At 40.0% G+C, this 19,174-nt stretch overlaps 1 protein-coding gene across 1 annotated transcript; it reads right to left on the bottom strand.

The window, feature by feature from the left end:
* Positions 1 to 13,388: 13,388 nt before the first annotated feature.
* On the bottom strand, positions 13,389 to 18,477 carry LOC133913832 (uncharacterized). Its single transcript, XM_062357103.1, has 10 exons — positions 17,977 to 18,477; positions 17,451 to 17,556; positions 17,135 to 17,195; positions 16,753 to 17,048; positions 16,177 to 16,316; positions 15,808 to 15,882; positions 15,621 to 15,711; positions 14,997 to 15,200; positions 14,284 to 14,328; positions 13,389 to 13,862 (listed from the first exon to the last, which is right to left on the bottom strand). The coding sequence occupies exons 1-10, from the start codon at positions 18,202 to 18,204 to the stop codon at positions 13,777 to 13,779; spliced, it is 1,332 nt and encodes a 443-aa protein (XP_062213087.1). The 5' UTR covers positions 18,205 to 18,477; the 3' UTR covers positions 13,389 to 13,776.
* Positions 18,478 to 19,174: the final 697 nt, after the last annotated feature.

Here is a 19,174-nt window from a genome sequence, read left to right as displayed (position 1 = left end):
ATCTGAGAGCAACCGTATACCAAGTGCTGTCCCCGTTCTCAAACTTTGATGGGCAATTTGCAACTTTACTTGTAGGAAATGGCAACTGAAATGGTATGGGCAAGGATCATCCATATTTGGTGGTGTCACAAGTCGACTGTGGGCTCTACCATTGAGATCTCAGGATGCTCTGAATTCTCGCGATCGATCCTTTGTAACAAAAGGATGCCTGTGCCTTTTATCCCTAGAAGAATCTGAAGCTGAAAGCCAAACAGACAGACAGATCCTTACTCATGGATCATAAAATTCTTCATAAGTCAGTACACAAACATGCGACTAACGCTATAAAAGAAGGGAAGTAGAAAAGTGAGAAATCAAGTGGAGAAGTGTTTTGATTTTTATATAATGAGGTATTGACAATAATTGATATATCTTGAACTTGGTTAGCTTGTGTATACTTGTTCTTGTTCATGTCTAACTCGAGTTGACGGTGTTTGAAATTGGTGAATTCTTCTTTGTATGTAGAAAAATTACACACACCAAAAGTCTCGGTGTGAACATCGTATGTTCCGGTGTGAGCAGTGTATACTCGCCGGACTATTTTTTATAGAGAGCAATTTTTTCGGACGAAATTGGAAATCAATGCACCGGAAGGTCCGGTGAGTGTGGTGGCTATACCGGAGGATATCACCGGACCATTTTTAGTGCTAAAATAGAAATGAAAGCAAACACTGAATGATCCGGTGATAGATTTTGAGGGTGCCAGAGTATTTTCTACAGGGGGGAGATTTTTAGCATCAAATCTGATTATGTACGCCGGATAGTCTGGTGCTGTAAGTATGAACACCAAAGAAAGCATCGGACTTTTTGTTACAGAGAGGGTGCAGGAGGGTGGTTTGGTGGATTGGTACACACCGGATTATCTGGTGATGGACATGAGATCACTGGTAGCTTTCACCGGACCTTTTCTGGTGATGGACATGAGATCCGGTGTTCAGAAGCAAAACACACCAGAACATTCGGTGTTCACGTTTTCTGCAAAATGTGCTCTGAGTTGAAGTTTTTTTATTCTGTACTAACCTGAAGATGTTTTGGAGTGTGGAGAAATGTGTTAGCTTGTTTCATAGTGTGTAGGTGATAGATACAATTTGGCGGTCGACGGCAGGTGATCGAGACTAAGCAGGTGCTTGGTGCCAGACGATTAAGGAGGGCTAGGCGGAGTCAAGGGTGATCTTAGTTGTACACATGAAGGTCAAGCAAAATATGAAACAGAGGATGAAGATGGCATGTTGACAAAGTCAATCGAAGGGGATGTCGGTGCAAGTGACAAGACGGTCCGAGGGATCAGGAGCGGGAGAGACTTGCTGACGATCAAGATTGCAAGATGGATGACACGTATTATCATCAGAGCGCTTGTTTCAGGTGGAAGCAAGTGGTGGCTAGTCACGCTTTGAGAAACGTGTTAGGGTTTCACGGTTTGGCCTCAAAGCCATAGGAGGACTAGAGGAATACGTGGTACTATCGCGAAGCTTGCGCCGAGATGAAGCTAAGTTATAAAGGTGCCGCAGCAGTTCGATGAATGGAGAAAAAATGGACTAAAATGTCCTCAGTGGTATGTAGAAGTGTAATACAAAAGATGTGTATTTTGAGAAAAAACTAGAAAATTTAGGGATCAACTTTCCTATGCCTATAAATAGAGGGGTGGGGGCACCAGCCATTTGAACCCCTTGTGCTACTTATATGAGAGCATTATGCTAGGGTTTTAGTGGAGAGGAAGATGAATGCTTAGCATATGTAATATGTGAGAGTTTTAAGAGAAAAATCTTTATAATCCACTTAAAATAGAGCTGACTTCTTCGAGTAATGAAGTTTATTTTGTTTTATGTGCTTGAATTCTTCTCCTTCTAGTTTCACTCTCTTGGTTCACTTGCCTTGTGTGCAAGTTTTTCTTTTCCGGTTTTGATTTTCGTTTTTGTTTTTGGACTAAAATTTCAGCACCTTATGAGATCATTTTTCTTGTTGCTAGAAACATAAAATTCATATACACACACTTATGTGATGGGATCTTGAATTTCCTTGACTCTAGACAATCAGTTTGGAGAGTTTCATTGCTCGGTGTTCATCTTTCCTTGTTTCTTTGCTAGTTGTGATCTTTCGAGTGCTAAGACACATAGTTTGATCTTAAATGAAACTTATGATTTATATATCATCTGTGGAGTCATGTTGGCTCGATTTTCTATTGTTAAAAATTCTCTTGATTTTTACTTCCGCTTGAGTTTTGAGATACGTTGGGTGATCCAAATAGGAGAAGGTCATCAATTTCGTAAGAAATTTGTTAAGACGCCTATTCAACACCCCCTCTGTCGCCAATCTCATTTCTACAATTGGTATCAGAGACGGTTTGATCACTTATTGACCTTAACTGGCTTTGTGATCCGTAGGCGATATGGAGAGAAGTGGAAAGATTCCGCTGTTTGATGGTCATAATTTTCGTACTGGAAGGTGTGCATGAAGGCTTATCTTCTAAGCCAAGGAAATATAATATGCGGAAGTAGTTGATTCCAACTACAAGATCCCTAATGCTTGCACGACTCAGATTCAAATCGGACAGTATGAGGCTAACAATAAGGCCAGAAATATTTTGTTAACTAGCCTGAGTCGGAATGAGTTTGACAGGGTCCAACACCTCTGTACTGCCTAGAAGATCTAGAATACTCTGAGTGTCTTTCATGAAGGCACTAATTAGATTAAGGCCAGACGTCAAAGCACATACAACCAAGAATACCAAGTATTTGTGCAAGGCCCCGGAGAGTCCTTGGATGCAATGTTTGCTTGCTTTGATGAAATTATTAGCAATCTTCAATCAACTGGTGTTTTGCCCTATTCTGACTACAAGAGAGCGATCAAGCTTCTCTATGCTCTTGACCGTAGCATATGGGAAGTGAAGATCTTAAGTATTGAAGAATCTTTAAGTTATAACACGTTGACTTGTGATGAGCTCTTCAGCAAGCTCAAATCCATCGAGATAGTCAGGGTGGCTTGGATCGGTTTCGGAAATTCTCTGTCTCAGAACATGGCGTTGGTTTCCAGACTTGGTGGTGGCAATCAGTCTGCAGCTGGCTTTTCTTGTGCTAACACTTCATCGAGTGGATTTGTTTTGTCTTCCTTGGTTTTTGTCACAGAGGAGCAGGTGAACACGCTGAATGGTGAGGACCTTACGCTGATCGTGAAGAAGTTCACCCGCTTCTACAACAATCGTCGAGATCAGAGATGGTTGGTTCTCGTGCATGCTTTGAGTGCGGTGACACTACACACTTCAAGGAGGACTACCCTAAGTTCAAAAAGAGGGAGGACGACGACCACGACTACAACAAGCATAAGAATAAGAATAAGAATAAGAAGCACTTCTTCAAGAAGAATCATGACAAGATGGCCAAGAAGGCGGCCAAGACGGCTTCTTGGGTGTTCGTGGCGGCTCTTAGCGACATCGACACTTCTTCCAACGATGAGGAGAGCTCAAAGGAGGATGAACCGCAAGCAAAAAAACAAGAAAAAGGCCAAGGACTTCACTGGACTCTGTTTCATAGCAGATGACAAAAATGACGACAACGACCCCAAGCTGGATCCTTCCGATGTGGCAGGCAGAGGCCATGAGAACAAGTGGCTCATTGATTTCGGTTGTTCATGCCACATGACCGGAGATTCATCATGGTTCTCCAGCCTCACTCCGTGAAGCCACACGAGTATATCACATTCGGGGATGATCAGAAAGGAAGGGTGAAAGCCAAAGATATGATAAAAGTGAATGAGACTTTCACTCTCAAGGATGTAGCTTTGGTGGAGCATCTGGGATACAACCTTCTATCTTTATCTCAGTTGTTGAATGAGGACTTGGAAGTACGTTTCAAACGCGATACTTCTAGAGTGTTCTCAATTCTTCTGGCGCTTTGATTTGCAAGATTTCTCAAGTTAGGAGAGTTTTTAGAGTTGATTTTTTCTGAGTCTTTTGGTTCTTCTCGTTGCTTGATTGATCAACTTTCTTCTGAGCTTTGGATGTGGCATAGGAGACTAGGGTGCATGAGCTTTAATTTGCTTACTCGTTTGAGTGCCATAGGCTTGATCTGAGGATTGCTCAAGCTCAAGTTTGAGAAGAATTTTGTTTGTGCTCCTTGTCGGTATGGAAATATAGTTGTTGCCTCACGCCCACTAGTCAATCTGGGGATGACTGAACGACTGGGAGAACTTCTCCATATGGACACTGTTGGTCCTTCTCGAGTTCGTTCAGCGGGAGAAAAGCGGTATGTTCTTGTCATTGTTGATGATTTCTCTCGCTATTCTTGAATCTTCTTTCTTGTGAGAAAGGATGAAGTATTCTCACACTTTTAGAGCTTAGCTTTGAGATTGTTTAAGGAACTCCTTGGTACATTGAAAGCAATTCGCAGTGATAATGGCACCGAGTTCAAGAACTATCTATTTGATGCTTTCTATCTTGAGAATGGCATTGAGCATTAGTTTCTGCCCCACACGTTTCTTAGTAGAATGGCATGGTTGAGAGAAAGAACAAGACTTTGGTTGAGATGGCTAGGGCGATGTTCGACGAACATAGGACTCTAGAAAGTTTTGGGCTAAGGTTATTAGCACAATGTGCTACATCTCAAATCGGATTTTCTTGCGCTCGATCTTGAATTTGACTTGTTATGAGTTGTGCTTTGGGAGGAACCTGAAGATTTCACATTTGAGAGTTTTTTGGTGTCCGTGCTTCATCCTAAAGTGTGGCGATCTTGACAAGTTCGAGTCGCGATCTTCCGATGGCATTTTCTTAGGGTATTCTCTTCATAGTCATTCTTACATGTTTTACAATCTTGACACTAACACTATCGTAGAATCTTGTGATGTGACTTTTGATGAGTCAACCCCCTATGCTAGTTCAATTTTTGAGTGTGCAGATAATCAAGAGATGAGCGAGAGCATCTTTGTAGATAGCGACCTTCTAGCTCTTAGTGTTGACGAGGATGATCCACTACTTTCCTCTACCACACTTACTCTAGAGCTGGCTCTTGCTTCTTCTACTTCACCAAAGGGTCCTGCAGCATCTACTTCCACTTTAGCTGATCTTGAGCCTGCACTAGCACAGGTTGAGGGGGAGTCCACCTCTAGGTGTGAGGCTCCTCAACACATTTAGCAGTGACACCCTCCACACATGATGATCGGAGATCTTGATGAGAGGGTAATGGGGTCCAAGACTGCTTCTCATGCTCATTTTACCGATTCTACATTCGTCACTTCTTTTTAGCCCCATGATGTTGGATATGCTTTATCTGATTCAAGTTGGGTCAATGACATACATGAAGAGCTTGAAATTTTGAGAGAAATCAAGCTTAGATCCTTGTAGAGCCACCCCTAATGTTCACATTATATGCATAAATAGGTTTTCAAAAATAAATAAGGGAGGATAGGTCTGTAGTGAGAAAGAAGGCTAGACTAGTGGCTCAGGGTTTCACTCAGGTTAAGGGGATAGACTTTGGAAAGACCTTTGCACTCGTAGCTAGGCTAGAAGCAATTAGAATCTTTCTTGCATTCGCGGCATCTAAGGATTTCAAGTTATATCAAATGTATATCAAAAGTACTTTTCTAAATAGTTTCGTTTAGGAAGAGGTCTATGTTAGGCAACACCTAAGCTTTGAGCACCCCAAATACCTACATAGAGTTTACAAGCTTAGAAATATTTTGTATGGGTTTAAGCAGGCACCTAGAGCTCGATATGATAGGCTTAGGTCTTTCTTGCTAGAGCATGGATATGTGATGGGGTCAGTTGATAAAACTTTATTCACTCTCAGGCATGGCAATAATTTCTTATTTGTTCAGATATATATGGATGATATCATTTTTAGTAGCTCTTATCATGCACTTGTGGCTAAGTTTGCAGAAACTATAAGTAGGGAGTTCGAGATATCGATGATGGACAATCTCAACTTCTTTCTTGGGCTGCAAATCAAGCAATGAAAGCAAGGCACATTCGTCCACCAGACAAAATACACTAAGGATTTGCTAAAGAAGTTCGACATGAGTGATGCGAAGCTCTTAGAAACATCGATGGCTACCTCGACCGTGCTTGATCCAGATGAAGATGACGAGTAGGTCGACCAGCAGAAGTACAAGAGCATGATTGGCTCTCTCCTGTACTTGATAGCGATAAGACCTAACATCCACTTCGTAGTTTGCTTGTGTGCTCGCTTCTAGGCTTCACTGAGGATGTCTCACCGTCAAGCGGTGAAACACATTCTGAGTTACCTCAAGCACACTCTCGAGTATGAGCTTTGGTTTTCTGCTTCATCTTCACTTTCTCTTCGAGGTTTTTTGGATGCGGATTTTGCTGGTTGTAAAATTAACAGGAAAAGTACCTTTGGTACTTGTCACTTCTTAGGTACTTTTCTTATGTGTTGGTCTTCTCGCAAATAGTCTAACGTTGCGCAGTCTACTACTAAAGCTAAATATATATCTGTTGCTCATAGATTTTATGGATGGTTTCTACTTTCAGAGATTTTGGGTTGAATTTCAGGAGTGTATCACTTTTGAGTGATAACACCAGTGCCATAAGCTTAGTCAATAACCCAGTTCAACATTTTAGAACTAAACACATAGATGTGAGATTTCACTTTCTAAGATACCACAATGAGAAGAGAGATATTGAGTTGATCTACACAGATACCCAACACCAGCTACCCAATATATTCACCAAGCCTCTAGATGCTATAAAATTTGCCTATTTGAGAGGAGAGCTTGGTAGGTGCCATCCATGTGACATTGTGTGAGGGAAAGTTGTCCTTTATATATACTCTATCTTATTTTTGTTGTATTTGCATTATATTTCATTATGTAATATAATTATAGTTGTTGAGCTTTGACTTGTATGTGTTTAGTATTTTTGATTGCTAGACTTGAATTTGAACTAAGTTGAGCAGTTATGCACAGCAATATTTTAATCTTAGGCATCTTTTTGATGCTTTGGCATGATACATTTCAAGCAAGCTTGCTTTCCTTAAGATGAAATTTAGCAATTTTATGAATCATGTAGGCTATAAAATGTTACATTCTTGGTCATCATGTTCGTAATTACTTAGGTTTAGTCAATGCTTGTGTTAAGACTAAAAATCAAGTCTCTTGTGCTAAAATATGATCCAATATGGTTGTCTTGAAGTCTCAAGGTGTTTGTTGTACCCAGTCGCGCGATATTTTACTTGGATAAGAGGCAATTTGAGGATAAAATGAAATTCAAAGAAATATACCTAATTGTTTAATTTTTTTAATCACTTGATCAATCTAAGTCTTGATTTCATATGTGTGTGTTTGCAAAGCTTATTGTCATGAATGCTTGTTTGCCCAGTTTAAGATTGAAGTTAGCTAGTTCTTAATGCTTTGTATTGCCTCGGCACGAGTGGATGCTTATGTGGTAGTCATTTTTAACATGATTTGGCTATGTGAACTTCAATGTGCCAACCAATTCTTTGGGTTTAGCTTATAAAGCTTCATGTTCTTGTGTCACTGTCCCTTTTTTAGCCTCTATGCGATTGTGAGCTCTAATTTCTACTTTCCAGAGCTCTTTGATGTTTCTAGCTTTTGCCAATACTTTGTTGTATACTTGTGAAAACTCATTAGGTTTGCATATTCATGCATTGTATAATATTTTATCTTTGATGTTTGCATTGCCAAAGGGAGAGAGCATATAAAGAAGAGAATATGCTACAAAGGAGGATAAATGAGAAAAATTTGCAAAAAAATCTCCAAGAAAAATGAAAAATGTGCATTCATCGAGGGGAAGCATTTGTTTTTAAGTTTTTGAGCTTTTCTTTATCTTTTGTGGTTTTGGCTTATCTTTGCCTTTCTTCGGCGTTTTGCAATCTGTCTTATGCTAAGTAATTTGTGTTTACTCTTTCTCAAGTTTTTTTGTCACTTGGATGTTCACTTCTTCTATCCTAAATCTTTGTGCTTTGAGGGTTATTAATGCACTCATCAAGAGAGAGATTGTGAAACCAAGTGGAGAAGTGTCTTAGTTTTCATATATGAGGTATTGACAACAGTTGATGCATCTTGAACTTGGTTAGCTTGTGGATGCTTATTCTTATTCATGTCTAACTCGAGTTGGCGGCATTTGAAATTGGCAAATTATTCTCTATACGTAGAAAAATTACACACATCGGAAGTTCCGGTGTGGGCAGTGTATACTCGCCGGACTATTTCTTGTAAAGAGTAATTTTTCGGGTGAAATTAGAGATCAATGCACCAAGTCTGATTATGTATGCCGGATAGTCTGGTGTTGTAACACTGAAGAAAGCACCAGACCTTTTGTTACAGAGAGAGCACAGGAGGGTGGTTCGGTGGATTGGCACACACCAAATTATCCGGTGATGGATATGAGGTCACCGGAAACTTTCACCGGACCTTTTCTTGCATAGAGCAAAAAAATCTAAAACAGATAATGTTACACTCACCGGATGGTCCGGTGTTCAGGAGCAGAACACACCGGAACATTCGGTGTTCACGTTTTCTGCAAAATGTAATCTGATTTGAAGTTTTTGATTTTGTGCTAACCTGGAGATGTTTTGAAGTGTGAAAATTGTGCTTGCTTGTTTCATAGTGTGTAAGTGATGGATGCAACTTTGCAGTAGATAGCAGATAATCGAGGCTAAGTGGGTGTTTAGTGCTGGACGATCAAGGAGGGCTAAGTGGAGTCAAGAGTAATCTTAGATGTACACATGAAGGTCAAGCAAAATATAAAATAGAGGATGAAGATGGCGTGTTGATGAAGTCAAGCGAAGGGGATGTCGGTGCAAGTGACAAGGCGGTCCGAGGGATCAGGAGTGGGAGAAACTTGTCGGCGATCAAGATCGCAAGATGGAAGACACGCATCATCATCGGAGCGCTTGCTTCAAGTGAAAATAAGTGGCGACTAGTTATGCTTTAAGAAGCGTGTTAGAGTTTTGTGGTTTGGCATCAAAACTATGGGAGGACTGGAGTAGTATGTGGCACCATAGCGAAGCTTGTATTGAGACGAAGCTAAGTAGTAAAGGCGTCATAGTTGTTCGATGAATGGAGAAGAAAATGGACTAAAATGTGCTTGGTGGTAGGTAGAAGTGTATTATAAGATAGGGGTATTTTGGGAAAAAATTAAGAAACTTAGAGATCAAATTTTCTAGACCTATAGATAGAGGTGTAGGGCTATAAGAGAGGATAAACCAGTGAGCCTCTTGTAACACCTATATAAGAGCATTATGCTAAGGTTTTAGTGGAGATGATGATGAATGCTTAGCATGTATAATAGGTGAGAATTTTAAGAGAAAAATCTTTGTAATCCGTCTAAAATAGAGTTGAACTCTTTGAATAATAAAGTTTATTTTGTTTTATATGCTTGAATTCCCCTACTTCTAGTTTCACTCTCTTGGTTCTCTTACTTTGTGTGTAAGTTTTTTTTCTAGTTTTGATTTTTATTTTTGTTTTGAGCTAAAATTTTAGCACCTTCTGAGATCATTCTTCTTGTTGTTAGAGATATAAAATTCATATACACACGTTTATATGATAGGATCTTAAATTCTCTTGCCTCTAGACAATCAATTTAGAGAGTTTTATTGCTCGGTGTTTATCTTTTTTCGTCTTTACTAGTTGTGATCTTTAGAGTATTAAGACACATGGTTTGATCTTAAATATAACATATGGATCATAAACTATCCGTGGAGTCGTGTTGCCTCGATTTTCTCTTGTTAAAATATCTTTTAATTCTTGCTTTCACTTGAGTTTTGAGGTACGTTAGGTGATTTAAATAGAAGAAAATCATCGATTTCGTAAAATATTTGTTAAGATATCTATTCACCTTGTTTAATCGCCAATATTATTTAAAAAAGATTTTGAAGATTGTCCATGCACCTGGCTCTCATATTTTTGGATCTTTTGGAAGTAAACTTGAGTGTCACATACGACAGCAGAAAGCGGCAGCTGCAGAGAAGCTGCCTGCGTGCATCCCATGAGTTGTGAGCAAGATGATGGAGAGTGTTTGCATCTGCATCTCCCAATGCCTTTCTGCATGTCCAATTGTCCATCCATCCCACCCGGTCGCGATAATGATGAAGGAACACCATCTGCATCCGTAAGCGATGGTAGAAAGCATATGGATCTGTTCACTCCGGGGGAGGCAACTGTAAATCGTGCTGTAGATTTGTTGCTTGATGCTCATGCACTCAAGCATTCACCCTTTCCATCTCCTGAACAACTTGGGCACTTGTCTAATCTGTGCAGTAGAAGGCAGGAAGCATATCGAATTGGCGAGTGGTCTGGTCAACCACAAGGGAGGGACACATGGGGAGGGTTGGTTGACTCAATCATCAGGATTCCATTCATCACATGCTCCTCCTCCTCCCCTGAATGAATGACTTTGCTCTTCTCTCCATCGATGTGAGATCACTGTTTCAATTAAACTTGATGCATCTTAACAACCCAACCATATGCAGCCGACGACAGTATATATATTATATAAACAAACAACCCTGCCCTCCCTCTGTTCATTTGTATTACAAAGATCAATCCTTTAATTTCATTCTTGGATCAGTACCAGCCAAACCTATAGCTGGTTCTTACAACAACTATCTGCCAGTCATCATCGGGACTTGGTTTCAGAATCTAGCCTGTCCAGATAAGTTTTAGGTTAGCGTCTTCAGGCCTTCAGGGGCGTTGTGTTTTTGCTTTGCTTTTGTTTTGTTTTTTTTCTCTCGTTCGTTTTGGAATATTTTTTCTTCTTAATATAATGATGAGCAGTTCTTCTATGCGTTCGAGAAAAAAAAAATTATTCTCAAACTGCTACCAATAATCCCGTTCCCATCTTTCTCTTTCCTTCTAGGAGTGTCAGGTGAGGTGAGAAACATTGTGTCCCTGATAGAGGCCAGGGGCGACTAAAAAGCTACTGAAAATTATCACATGTGTTGTGTCTCTGAAGCAGTTTGTGACTTTAAGAGCTCAACAGGAACCTTTCCCTTTTAACGCCATGTCATTGTTTAAGTGATTGAAAACACTATCTTAACTTGCTGAAAAGTGCATCCAAGCACACATAAGAGAGAAAGCTCACCTCTTTAGAAAAAAAATAAAGAAAAAAGAAAAGAAACCATATGGGTCTAGCTTTAGAAAACGAAGCTACTTTAATCATAGAGTATCATAATAAGCGGCACACAAGCATAGTGGCAGCCGTGGTTACCTCAACCACAATATTGCTAACAGTAGTCACTTCTCCAGTTTTAGAATACAAGTGTAGAGACTTGCTAATCCATGCACTTTGAAAGAAAAAAAAACTCGACGTCACATGTCTTTGTTTTAAGAGAATGGAGTACCGAACACTTTAGTAAAGTACTCACATAACCTTTGAGGAGGTTTAAACCCGAGTGGATGGCCTTTCAATTAGAGGCTCTAACAACTGAGCTATCGTTCGATTCTCATTCATGCACCTTGAATATCATGCATCTTCCTACATGAAGCGATCTTACAACATACAGCATGCTAGTATGACTGTGTGTTATAAAAGAAATAAGCTATATTGAAACAAAACATTGTGGATATTATATGAGAACAAAGATCAACCAAAATTATTTAATTCCCAGTCTTGGTTGCTTCAATGTACATCCATTGTTGCTCTAAACTTCACGCATGTTCTTATTCGGAATATATAGCGCAAAATACTGCAGAAGCAGGTGCCAGAAATTAGAGACTGCAAAACTGTGGGCTTGTGCTGAACTCTTTCGATCAATAATATTAAGGTAGGTGGGGATCCTCTCCCCTCGAATTGCTCGGGAAAAAAAACTGTGGGCTAATAGGTAACTAATATTGCTTCTGCTTTTTCGTTATCTCAATCAGTACCAAACTATCTTCCTCTATAGCCGTATACAAGTGTTGTTCTAACTAAAATAAAGAGAAGGCACAAGTAGCAATAGATTACAAACAAAATATAATCATTCATGATTGGTCAGCGGAACCTTTGGCTTGAAAACGTTCAACTTGGCAGACGTGCGCGTAGCGCCATGGTAGAGCTCCGTGGGAGGAGCCGGTCCGATGGGGCTCGAGCCCCCGTTCCGCACAAGTCCCATCAAATAGCCTCTGTGAAGGCTTCAGGAAGGGGACCGGTTCTTAAAACAAAACAAAAAAACATTCAACTTGCGAGATGAGCTCGAGAACATTGGAGGGACCTCCAAATTCCAAAAGCGAGCTAGCAGATTTTCTTTCTCAAAAGAGAAGCATAGATTAGATCTGGATCTTTTGTTTTTAGAAAAGATTTGGATCCTGGAGTGTTTTCTTTTTCTGTGAAAATGGGAAGCAAAGGAAGATAAAGTCTAGAACAGTGCTCTACATTCTACTTAAGAGCTAGGCCATCCCTGAAAGTAAAGATGCCAACAAAGCTATCCAGAGGAGATGAATGCATGGATATGCATCTATAGCTCCATGGCTGTGCTGATGGCAAGCAACATTATTTGCAAGCAGGGTATCCACTATATCTTATATAATCCCTTAAAAAAGCTATATTTAATATAAGTTATCAGGATTTGGAGGAGACTGATAACTAGTTCATGGTAGGAACATGACCATACTCCACAAGAATGTGGATTCCATATGTTCCTATCCAGGTGGTAAACTGACCGCAAAGTTAGGATCGGATAGGTTTTGCTGAAAGAGAAAATCACTAGCTACTTCAGAGAGCTTATCGGTACTACTACATTGCCTTCCTTACTCAGAATTCATATTAGTGATAAAATGATTGTAGCCATCCTCTTTCTACTGTAATGATTTTTCAAAACTATAAGTGGCAAGTTTTTTTTTTTTTTGTCAGGAAAAGTTATACGTAGAGGACATAGTATCGGCTGATAGTTTAGTTCATTTCGTAGATACGCAAGATAAAGAATTATGCCCGTGTATGCGCACTTCATACTAATAATCTATAGTGGCATATATGGTGGAAAACGTACGTCTCAAGGCTTGGTGTGCCCTTTATTCGACATTCTCAAACATCCGATCTCCAAGCGCGTTGTTTACCGTGCATTGTTCGCTCAATGGCGGCTCAATGTATGTGCCATATGATGCTTTGGGGCCCATAAACTAATATTTTGCTTAGTTTATGATGTAATCTCTGTTCAATACTATCAAACAATGTGGGTGTGGCTTGTTTGTTTGTTTGTTCACCATCCGATTCCATTCGGAGACGCATGCAGTTTTGGCTGCCAGATTCTTCCTCGCAACGGGCAATCCCATGGTATTGTGGGAAGAATAGCGACCGCCGGCAACTCCTGACAGTCATCTTGCCTGCACGGGCAGTTCACCAGCCTTGTCCCGTAAAATTGTTTAAACAAGTTGGCATAATAGCAAGACCATTGTGGCACCCAAAAAAACATGATGGGGCTCGAGCATTCGAAGCAGCAGCAACCACGCAAATTGGTACGATTACACAACAAATCCCAGTTAAATAAAAAAGCACATACAACATTCAGCTTATTTCAAAAGGTTAGCAGAATCTATAGAGAAACTACAGTACCATGATGGATGATCGTCTGCACGTGCGCACAGACACTCTCTCCATGTTCCACGACTGTCATCAGTCAGGCCTCAAAAACTATCCCTCACAAGCTGAAAGCAACAGAACTATGCTTCAGTGCATATCAAGTAAAAGCTTCCCATGTTTTAAGCTAAGCCTGAATCTTTCCCCTTCTTCTTTCTTTCTTTCTGTGCCCTTGGGTAAGCTGTCTTACAGATAATGGCCAGAATTCAACATATCACTCATGTTGAACGAACCTCTGGAGCTAACCAAAGTTTCACCTTTTTGTCCACACCAGCAGTCGCTAAAATAAACCCAGGCACGCCTCCTGAAGAAATCAGCAGTAATGGAATTTAGAAATCAGACACATGTTTCCTCAGAAGGATGGTATTTTCAAGATAGGAATTCTTGAAGCTAAAGGATAGATGAAATAGAACTTTGAGGTATAGAAGGTGACAAGAATCAGACAACACACTACGTGAAATGCATGTGCATTAGCTCGAAACAGAAATTGCATTCGCAACATGGCTTCCAAGAACAGCCAATGATGAAGAGACGCAAAATGTTTGTTTATCAGACCACAACTGCACTGCACACTACCATGACTAGGATTGGCATACTCTGCAGATCCAGCCATCCAGTATACAGCATACAGCATTTTATAAATAAAAAAACAAACAAAGACTCACACCATTTGTAATTCCTAAGCAACAATTGTAAGAGTTTAGACTTTAGAGAGTTCTCCTTACCATTGGGAACTGTCTGCGGAGCCCAAGCAATGCCAGTTATATCACCTGAGTACATGGTAAAAATAAACATGTCATTCCAAGCTACAGATTTGCACATGGCAATTCAAATCATAATCAACACAAGGTGCAAGCTATTGCACAATATATCTACATTGAACAACTGTATCAATAGTAAACAGGTTAAAATTTCGCTAAGGAAATATGATCAATCTTCTGAAGCCTAGACATATTCTGCTAGTTTTGGTTATAATCCTCGAATTTCATAGTCATGTTTTACAAGACTGCAATTAGGCTGGAGGACCTGATGGTCAGAATATAATATGTAGACTTTGACCCATTACAGTACGATGTGTTGAATTCATTCACAGGTTAATCCCCAACAATAAGTATCTTTGCCGAAAGAATAAGTCGCTACTCAAAGACAAAAGATCCCACAATTCCATGGATACTGTGAGCTAATTTAGGTCTTTCAAGTATCCAAGACTTAACACTCACCATCTGGCTTAACTGCTGCCACCCTGACACCTCACTGATAATTTATTTTGTGCGACGAACATAGTGCCAAGGCTAACCAAAAAGTGTCTCTAAATATTTTAACAGAACAAGCAATACATCACAGGTCGGGAAAAGGACCTCTGACTCTTAGTAGTATCAATTAAAAAGAATAATAGAAAAACTGAGGGTTCAGCCTAGCAAATAGGGATATTACAAACCTTCGTGTGCCTTCTCAGCTGTATCTAAAACAGCAACAGTTTCCGCACATAACCATTGCAATGTTGATCCACTAGTTACAGCCAGAACTTTACCATCAGGAGAGATGCTCATGTGATCATAGAGGCAAACAGAACCTTTCGAGTCATGCAGTGGAATTGAGAAAACTTTCAAGGTTTTTGGATCCTCGTCAAGGTGATACCTTACTAAAAAAGGAAGGGGAATATGTATATTAGATCATAAGCAAAGAGTAGATGAGCATTATGTTCTACAAAACTATAAGACGGGCATATCAACTTGTACAACGGCAATGTCTAGAGTAGCCTGAACTTCAGATAAGACAAAATAGAAACCAGGGAAATCACAACTTTGGCCAGTAGGTATGAATAGCCCATAATTGGACGTTTTGTACTGGAATATCTGACTAATCATTAGGTTTCTTCTGAAAGGACGGAAGGACCTTTCAATCTTTGTGAACAAAAGCACAACAAAAATAATGCATGTATTATCCTTTGGTGTGAAGCATTTGCCAAGTTGAAGAAAAATTATATTAGACGCAACGAGCCCAAAAACAAACACATGCCTTCAATGCATCAAGGATGTGGAGGTAAGTAGATATAGCATACCATTAATGTTCCACACTCGAATGGAACCATCTTTGGATGCAGTAATAATCTGCTCAGAATTCGGAGCAAAGCACAAGCAGGTAACAGCACTCTGAATAAAAGGAACTCATAAGTTTCTCGTAAGATTCAGTCCATGGAAACGGAACTCATCCCCCTAAGAAAAAGGTACACAGGAAGGCACTATCACCTTATGACCCTTGAGTTGCATGACTCTGTTAACCTCCTTCACAGAGCTATCCTTCCAATAAACTATCTCCCACACCTGAAAAACAAGTAAATATATCACCATAACTGAAGAAGCAATAAGTGAGCAAAATGACAAGTCTCTGCAGTACAAAAGTTACTGGAGTTCATCTAATTTGCATCTCAACAAACTTTGCAACTAATATCACAAGAAAAGCTAAGAATGGTCTTCCAAAGGAGAGCAATTTCAGTGCATTGACAACTCAAAGAAAGAAGAAAATTAACTAAAAAATATAATCATCAAAGGGTCTTCAATCCAAAAGGTTGATTCTCCAAAATAGAAGGGGAAAGAAAGACTAGCAACACAACTAACCTTGACATCAGCAGTAAACGCTGCAGCAGCTATGAAGCGGCCATTTGGGGATATGTCAACCATATTATTTTTTAACTGATTGGTGTCAACTGTTCCTAACTCCTTTCCACTCTTCCCATGCCAAACTTTGATATCAGTTGCTGCAGATAGTTTAGGATAATTAACCTTAATATGAATTAAGAACCTCGTGACTTCCCAAAAAGGGGGGAAGTAAGAAACCTTATGAGCTGGAATGAATCCCACAACGTTATTACATTACTTTTCTTTTGTGAAATGGCAGTGGCTGCATTCAAATGAAAAAAAGGAAAATAGCATATACAATAGGGACAAAAACTCAAGGGGGGCTTGACCTAGTGGCTAGTGCCCACATGCTGACTGATGAAGAAATGTGTGTTTCGTCAAATTAATTATATGCTCTCTGAATGTATAAATAAGAGTTTAAACACATACTTAATGACATATTTAGCTGCTTATGCTGGCAGACCGTTCTAAATTCAATTATGGAATAACACATCTGGCAAGTGTACAATCTTATTAGCTATTAAGCATTCTAAAGAGCAATAGAACAAACCAGACCTTCTGAGCACGAAATAAGTATAGTACTCCCATCACCGGACCCATAAGTTGCACGGGCCGCTGCAAGGTTCAGAACTGACTCCTTGCCATGAATCTTGTGGTGTTTCCACTTGATTTCAGGCGGAGAAAGCTTGCCCTGCTGCTTCTTTTCTGCAGTTGGAGGAGCACTGACGTCCGCATACATATAGAGAGATGAGCCCAGAAGAGCCTGTGCTGCCACAACAACAGATGATGAACCCTCTGAGAAAGCAACAGCGGTAGGATGAGCCCCAGCAGGCAAGTTTATCCTAAGAATCCTGCAAACATCCCCACAGGGCCATAAATTTGCAGCACTAAAATATTATTAATAAGAATATAACTTTTATGGAATGAGATATCTTACTTAAAGCTCTTGCTTGAAGTATCATCAATCCTGAATACTCTCGCAGCTCCATCCGCACATACTGCGAAAGAAGCAGCGAAGATGTAAGTATTCAAATTTGGTGTAACAGTTACACTTGATTGATCAGGTGGCAAATTCGTAAACTGGAACTATGATGCCATGGCAGAAATCCTAAGATATCAGTAATGCTATACAAGCAAGTCAAATAAAATTACACACAAAACATGTGGCTTTCAAAGTACACAGTGAAAAAGGCAGCACATGAAACACGAAAGCTCTTGCTAACATGGGGACCAGAGAACTGGAATAAGCTCACCGGTGACTAGGTCATGGCCATCATCGGAGAAGTGAAGTGCAGTGACTGAGTCAGTATGCCCCCTCAAGGTGTTGACATCAAGATGGTGGTGCTTCTTCGCAGCATCCTAGAAGAAAAGCTTATTGAGATGAATCATATATTCATCTTCGTGGAACTAGGAATAACTTAGATAATTATACAGCTAATAAGACGATGTTATGCATCTGAATGTTGTGCAGCAAACAGAACGAATAACCGTTTGAAATATGCAATTATGAGTCATGAGTACTCAATCCCATGATAATTGTAACCCCATAAGCAAAGCAGTATTTCATTTTGTTTCGGTCATTGATGAGCACAGATAATTTTAGGGGCAGATTCTTGTATTCGCTAAATAGTCTGTTAGGGATGAGCATTACACTCGGGTAATTGATAGTTTACAGTTACACCGGTCCAAAATGACCTCATGGATGCGGCGATTTGAGCGACCGAGCGAGTATAACTGCAAGGCACGTACTGCGAGACAGGGGGAAAGGGGGGAGATCACCTTATCGGCGGTGTGGTGGTGCGGGCGGAGGTGTCCCTTCTTGTGCTGGGCCTGGCTGGAGGGGCGTACGTGCTTGGGCTGGTCGGGGGCGGCGGTGGGAGGGATGTGGGCGATGGCGCCGCGCTTGCGGCGGAGGTAGCCGGCGAGGAAGACGAGGGCGATGGCGGCGCCGAGGGCGGCGGAGACGAGGGGCACGGTGAGCGATGACACAAGTGAGGCCGCCGCCATCTTCTTCTGTTGCTGGTGTAGATCGGGTCGCTGCGGCTGCTTCCCTCGCCTCGTCTTCCGCCCTGCCTTGCTTGTAGTCCCGCTCGGGCCCTGTGGCCCAGCCCAGCCCGGCCCGGCCCAGCCCAACACAGTAATAGAATAGGCCTAATGGCCTTAGTTGCTCCGGGTTCGAAAATTCGACAGTTACCGAGAAAAATCGCGATAACCGGCTATCTCTGTCCGGCTCAGTTTCAGAAATCGAACGGTAACCGAATTTAAATTAAAAATTTTAAAAAAAATTAAAAAAAAATAGATTTAATTCTAAGACCTTCTATGAAAAAAAATTTCAAAATAATATCGTTTGCATCATATTTTATAGGGAGGAAGTATGAAAAAAATAAAAAAATTGAAACGTGCGGCTCAGTTATTAACTCATGTTAGGAAAAGTTTAACATACAAACACATATTTTTCTTGTATAGAACGTATCTTAAGAGGATCTTTAAAATTGATTTCACTTTATTTAGAGTTTTATTAATTTCTCTATAATTTTTACAAATTTCACAAGCATAAAGTGAATATGTTAAGAAACAGCATTGTAATTAACTTTTTCATGTCTATTATTATTTTTCCTATGTAAATCATAGTATAAATAAACTAATAGAAGTGGTTTCACTAATTTTTTAGGTGTGATGGGTCAGTTATGAATTAATCTAGTCGCAACATATTTACACAATCTTGCATGTTACAATAACTAATTCATGAGTTAAATGTATTTTTAAAAGATATAGGATCATGTAAGAAGACTAACAAAATTAGTTTCATGATTTTTCGGATTAGCAAAGAGTAAACTATGCATTTAACTTGATTTAACAAATACATTTTCTCATAGGAAATTTTGAACTTTTTTATGAGTATAAATACTTTTATCATGTAGATTATGTTACAAGGGAAAAAAATTTGTTTCATTTGATTTGAAGCTCAGATGAATTA

The sequence above is a fragment of the Phragmites australis genome, chromosome 3, assembly GCF_958298935.1.
Source record: "Phragmites australis chromosome 3, lpPhrAust1.1, whole genome shotgun sequence".
NCBI lineage: Eukaryota > Viridiplantae > Streptophyta > Magnoliopsida > Poales > Poaceae > Phragmites > Phragmites australis.
This window is presented reverse-complemented; position numbering and strand designations above follow the sequence as displayed.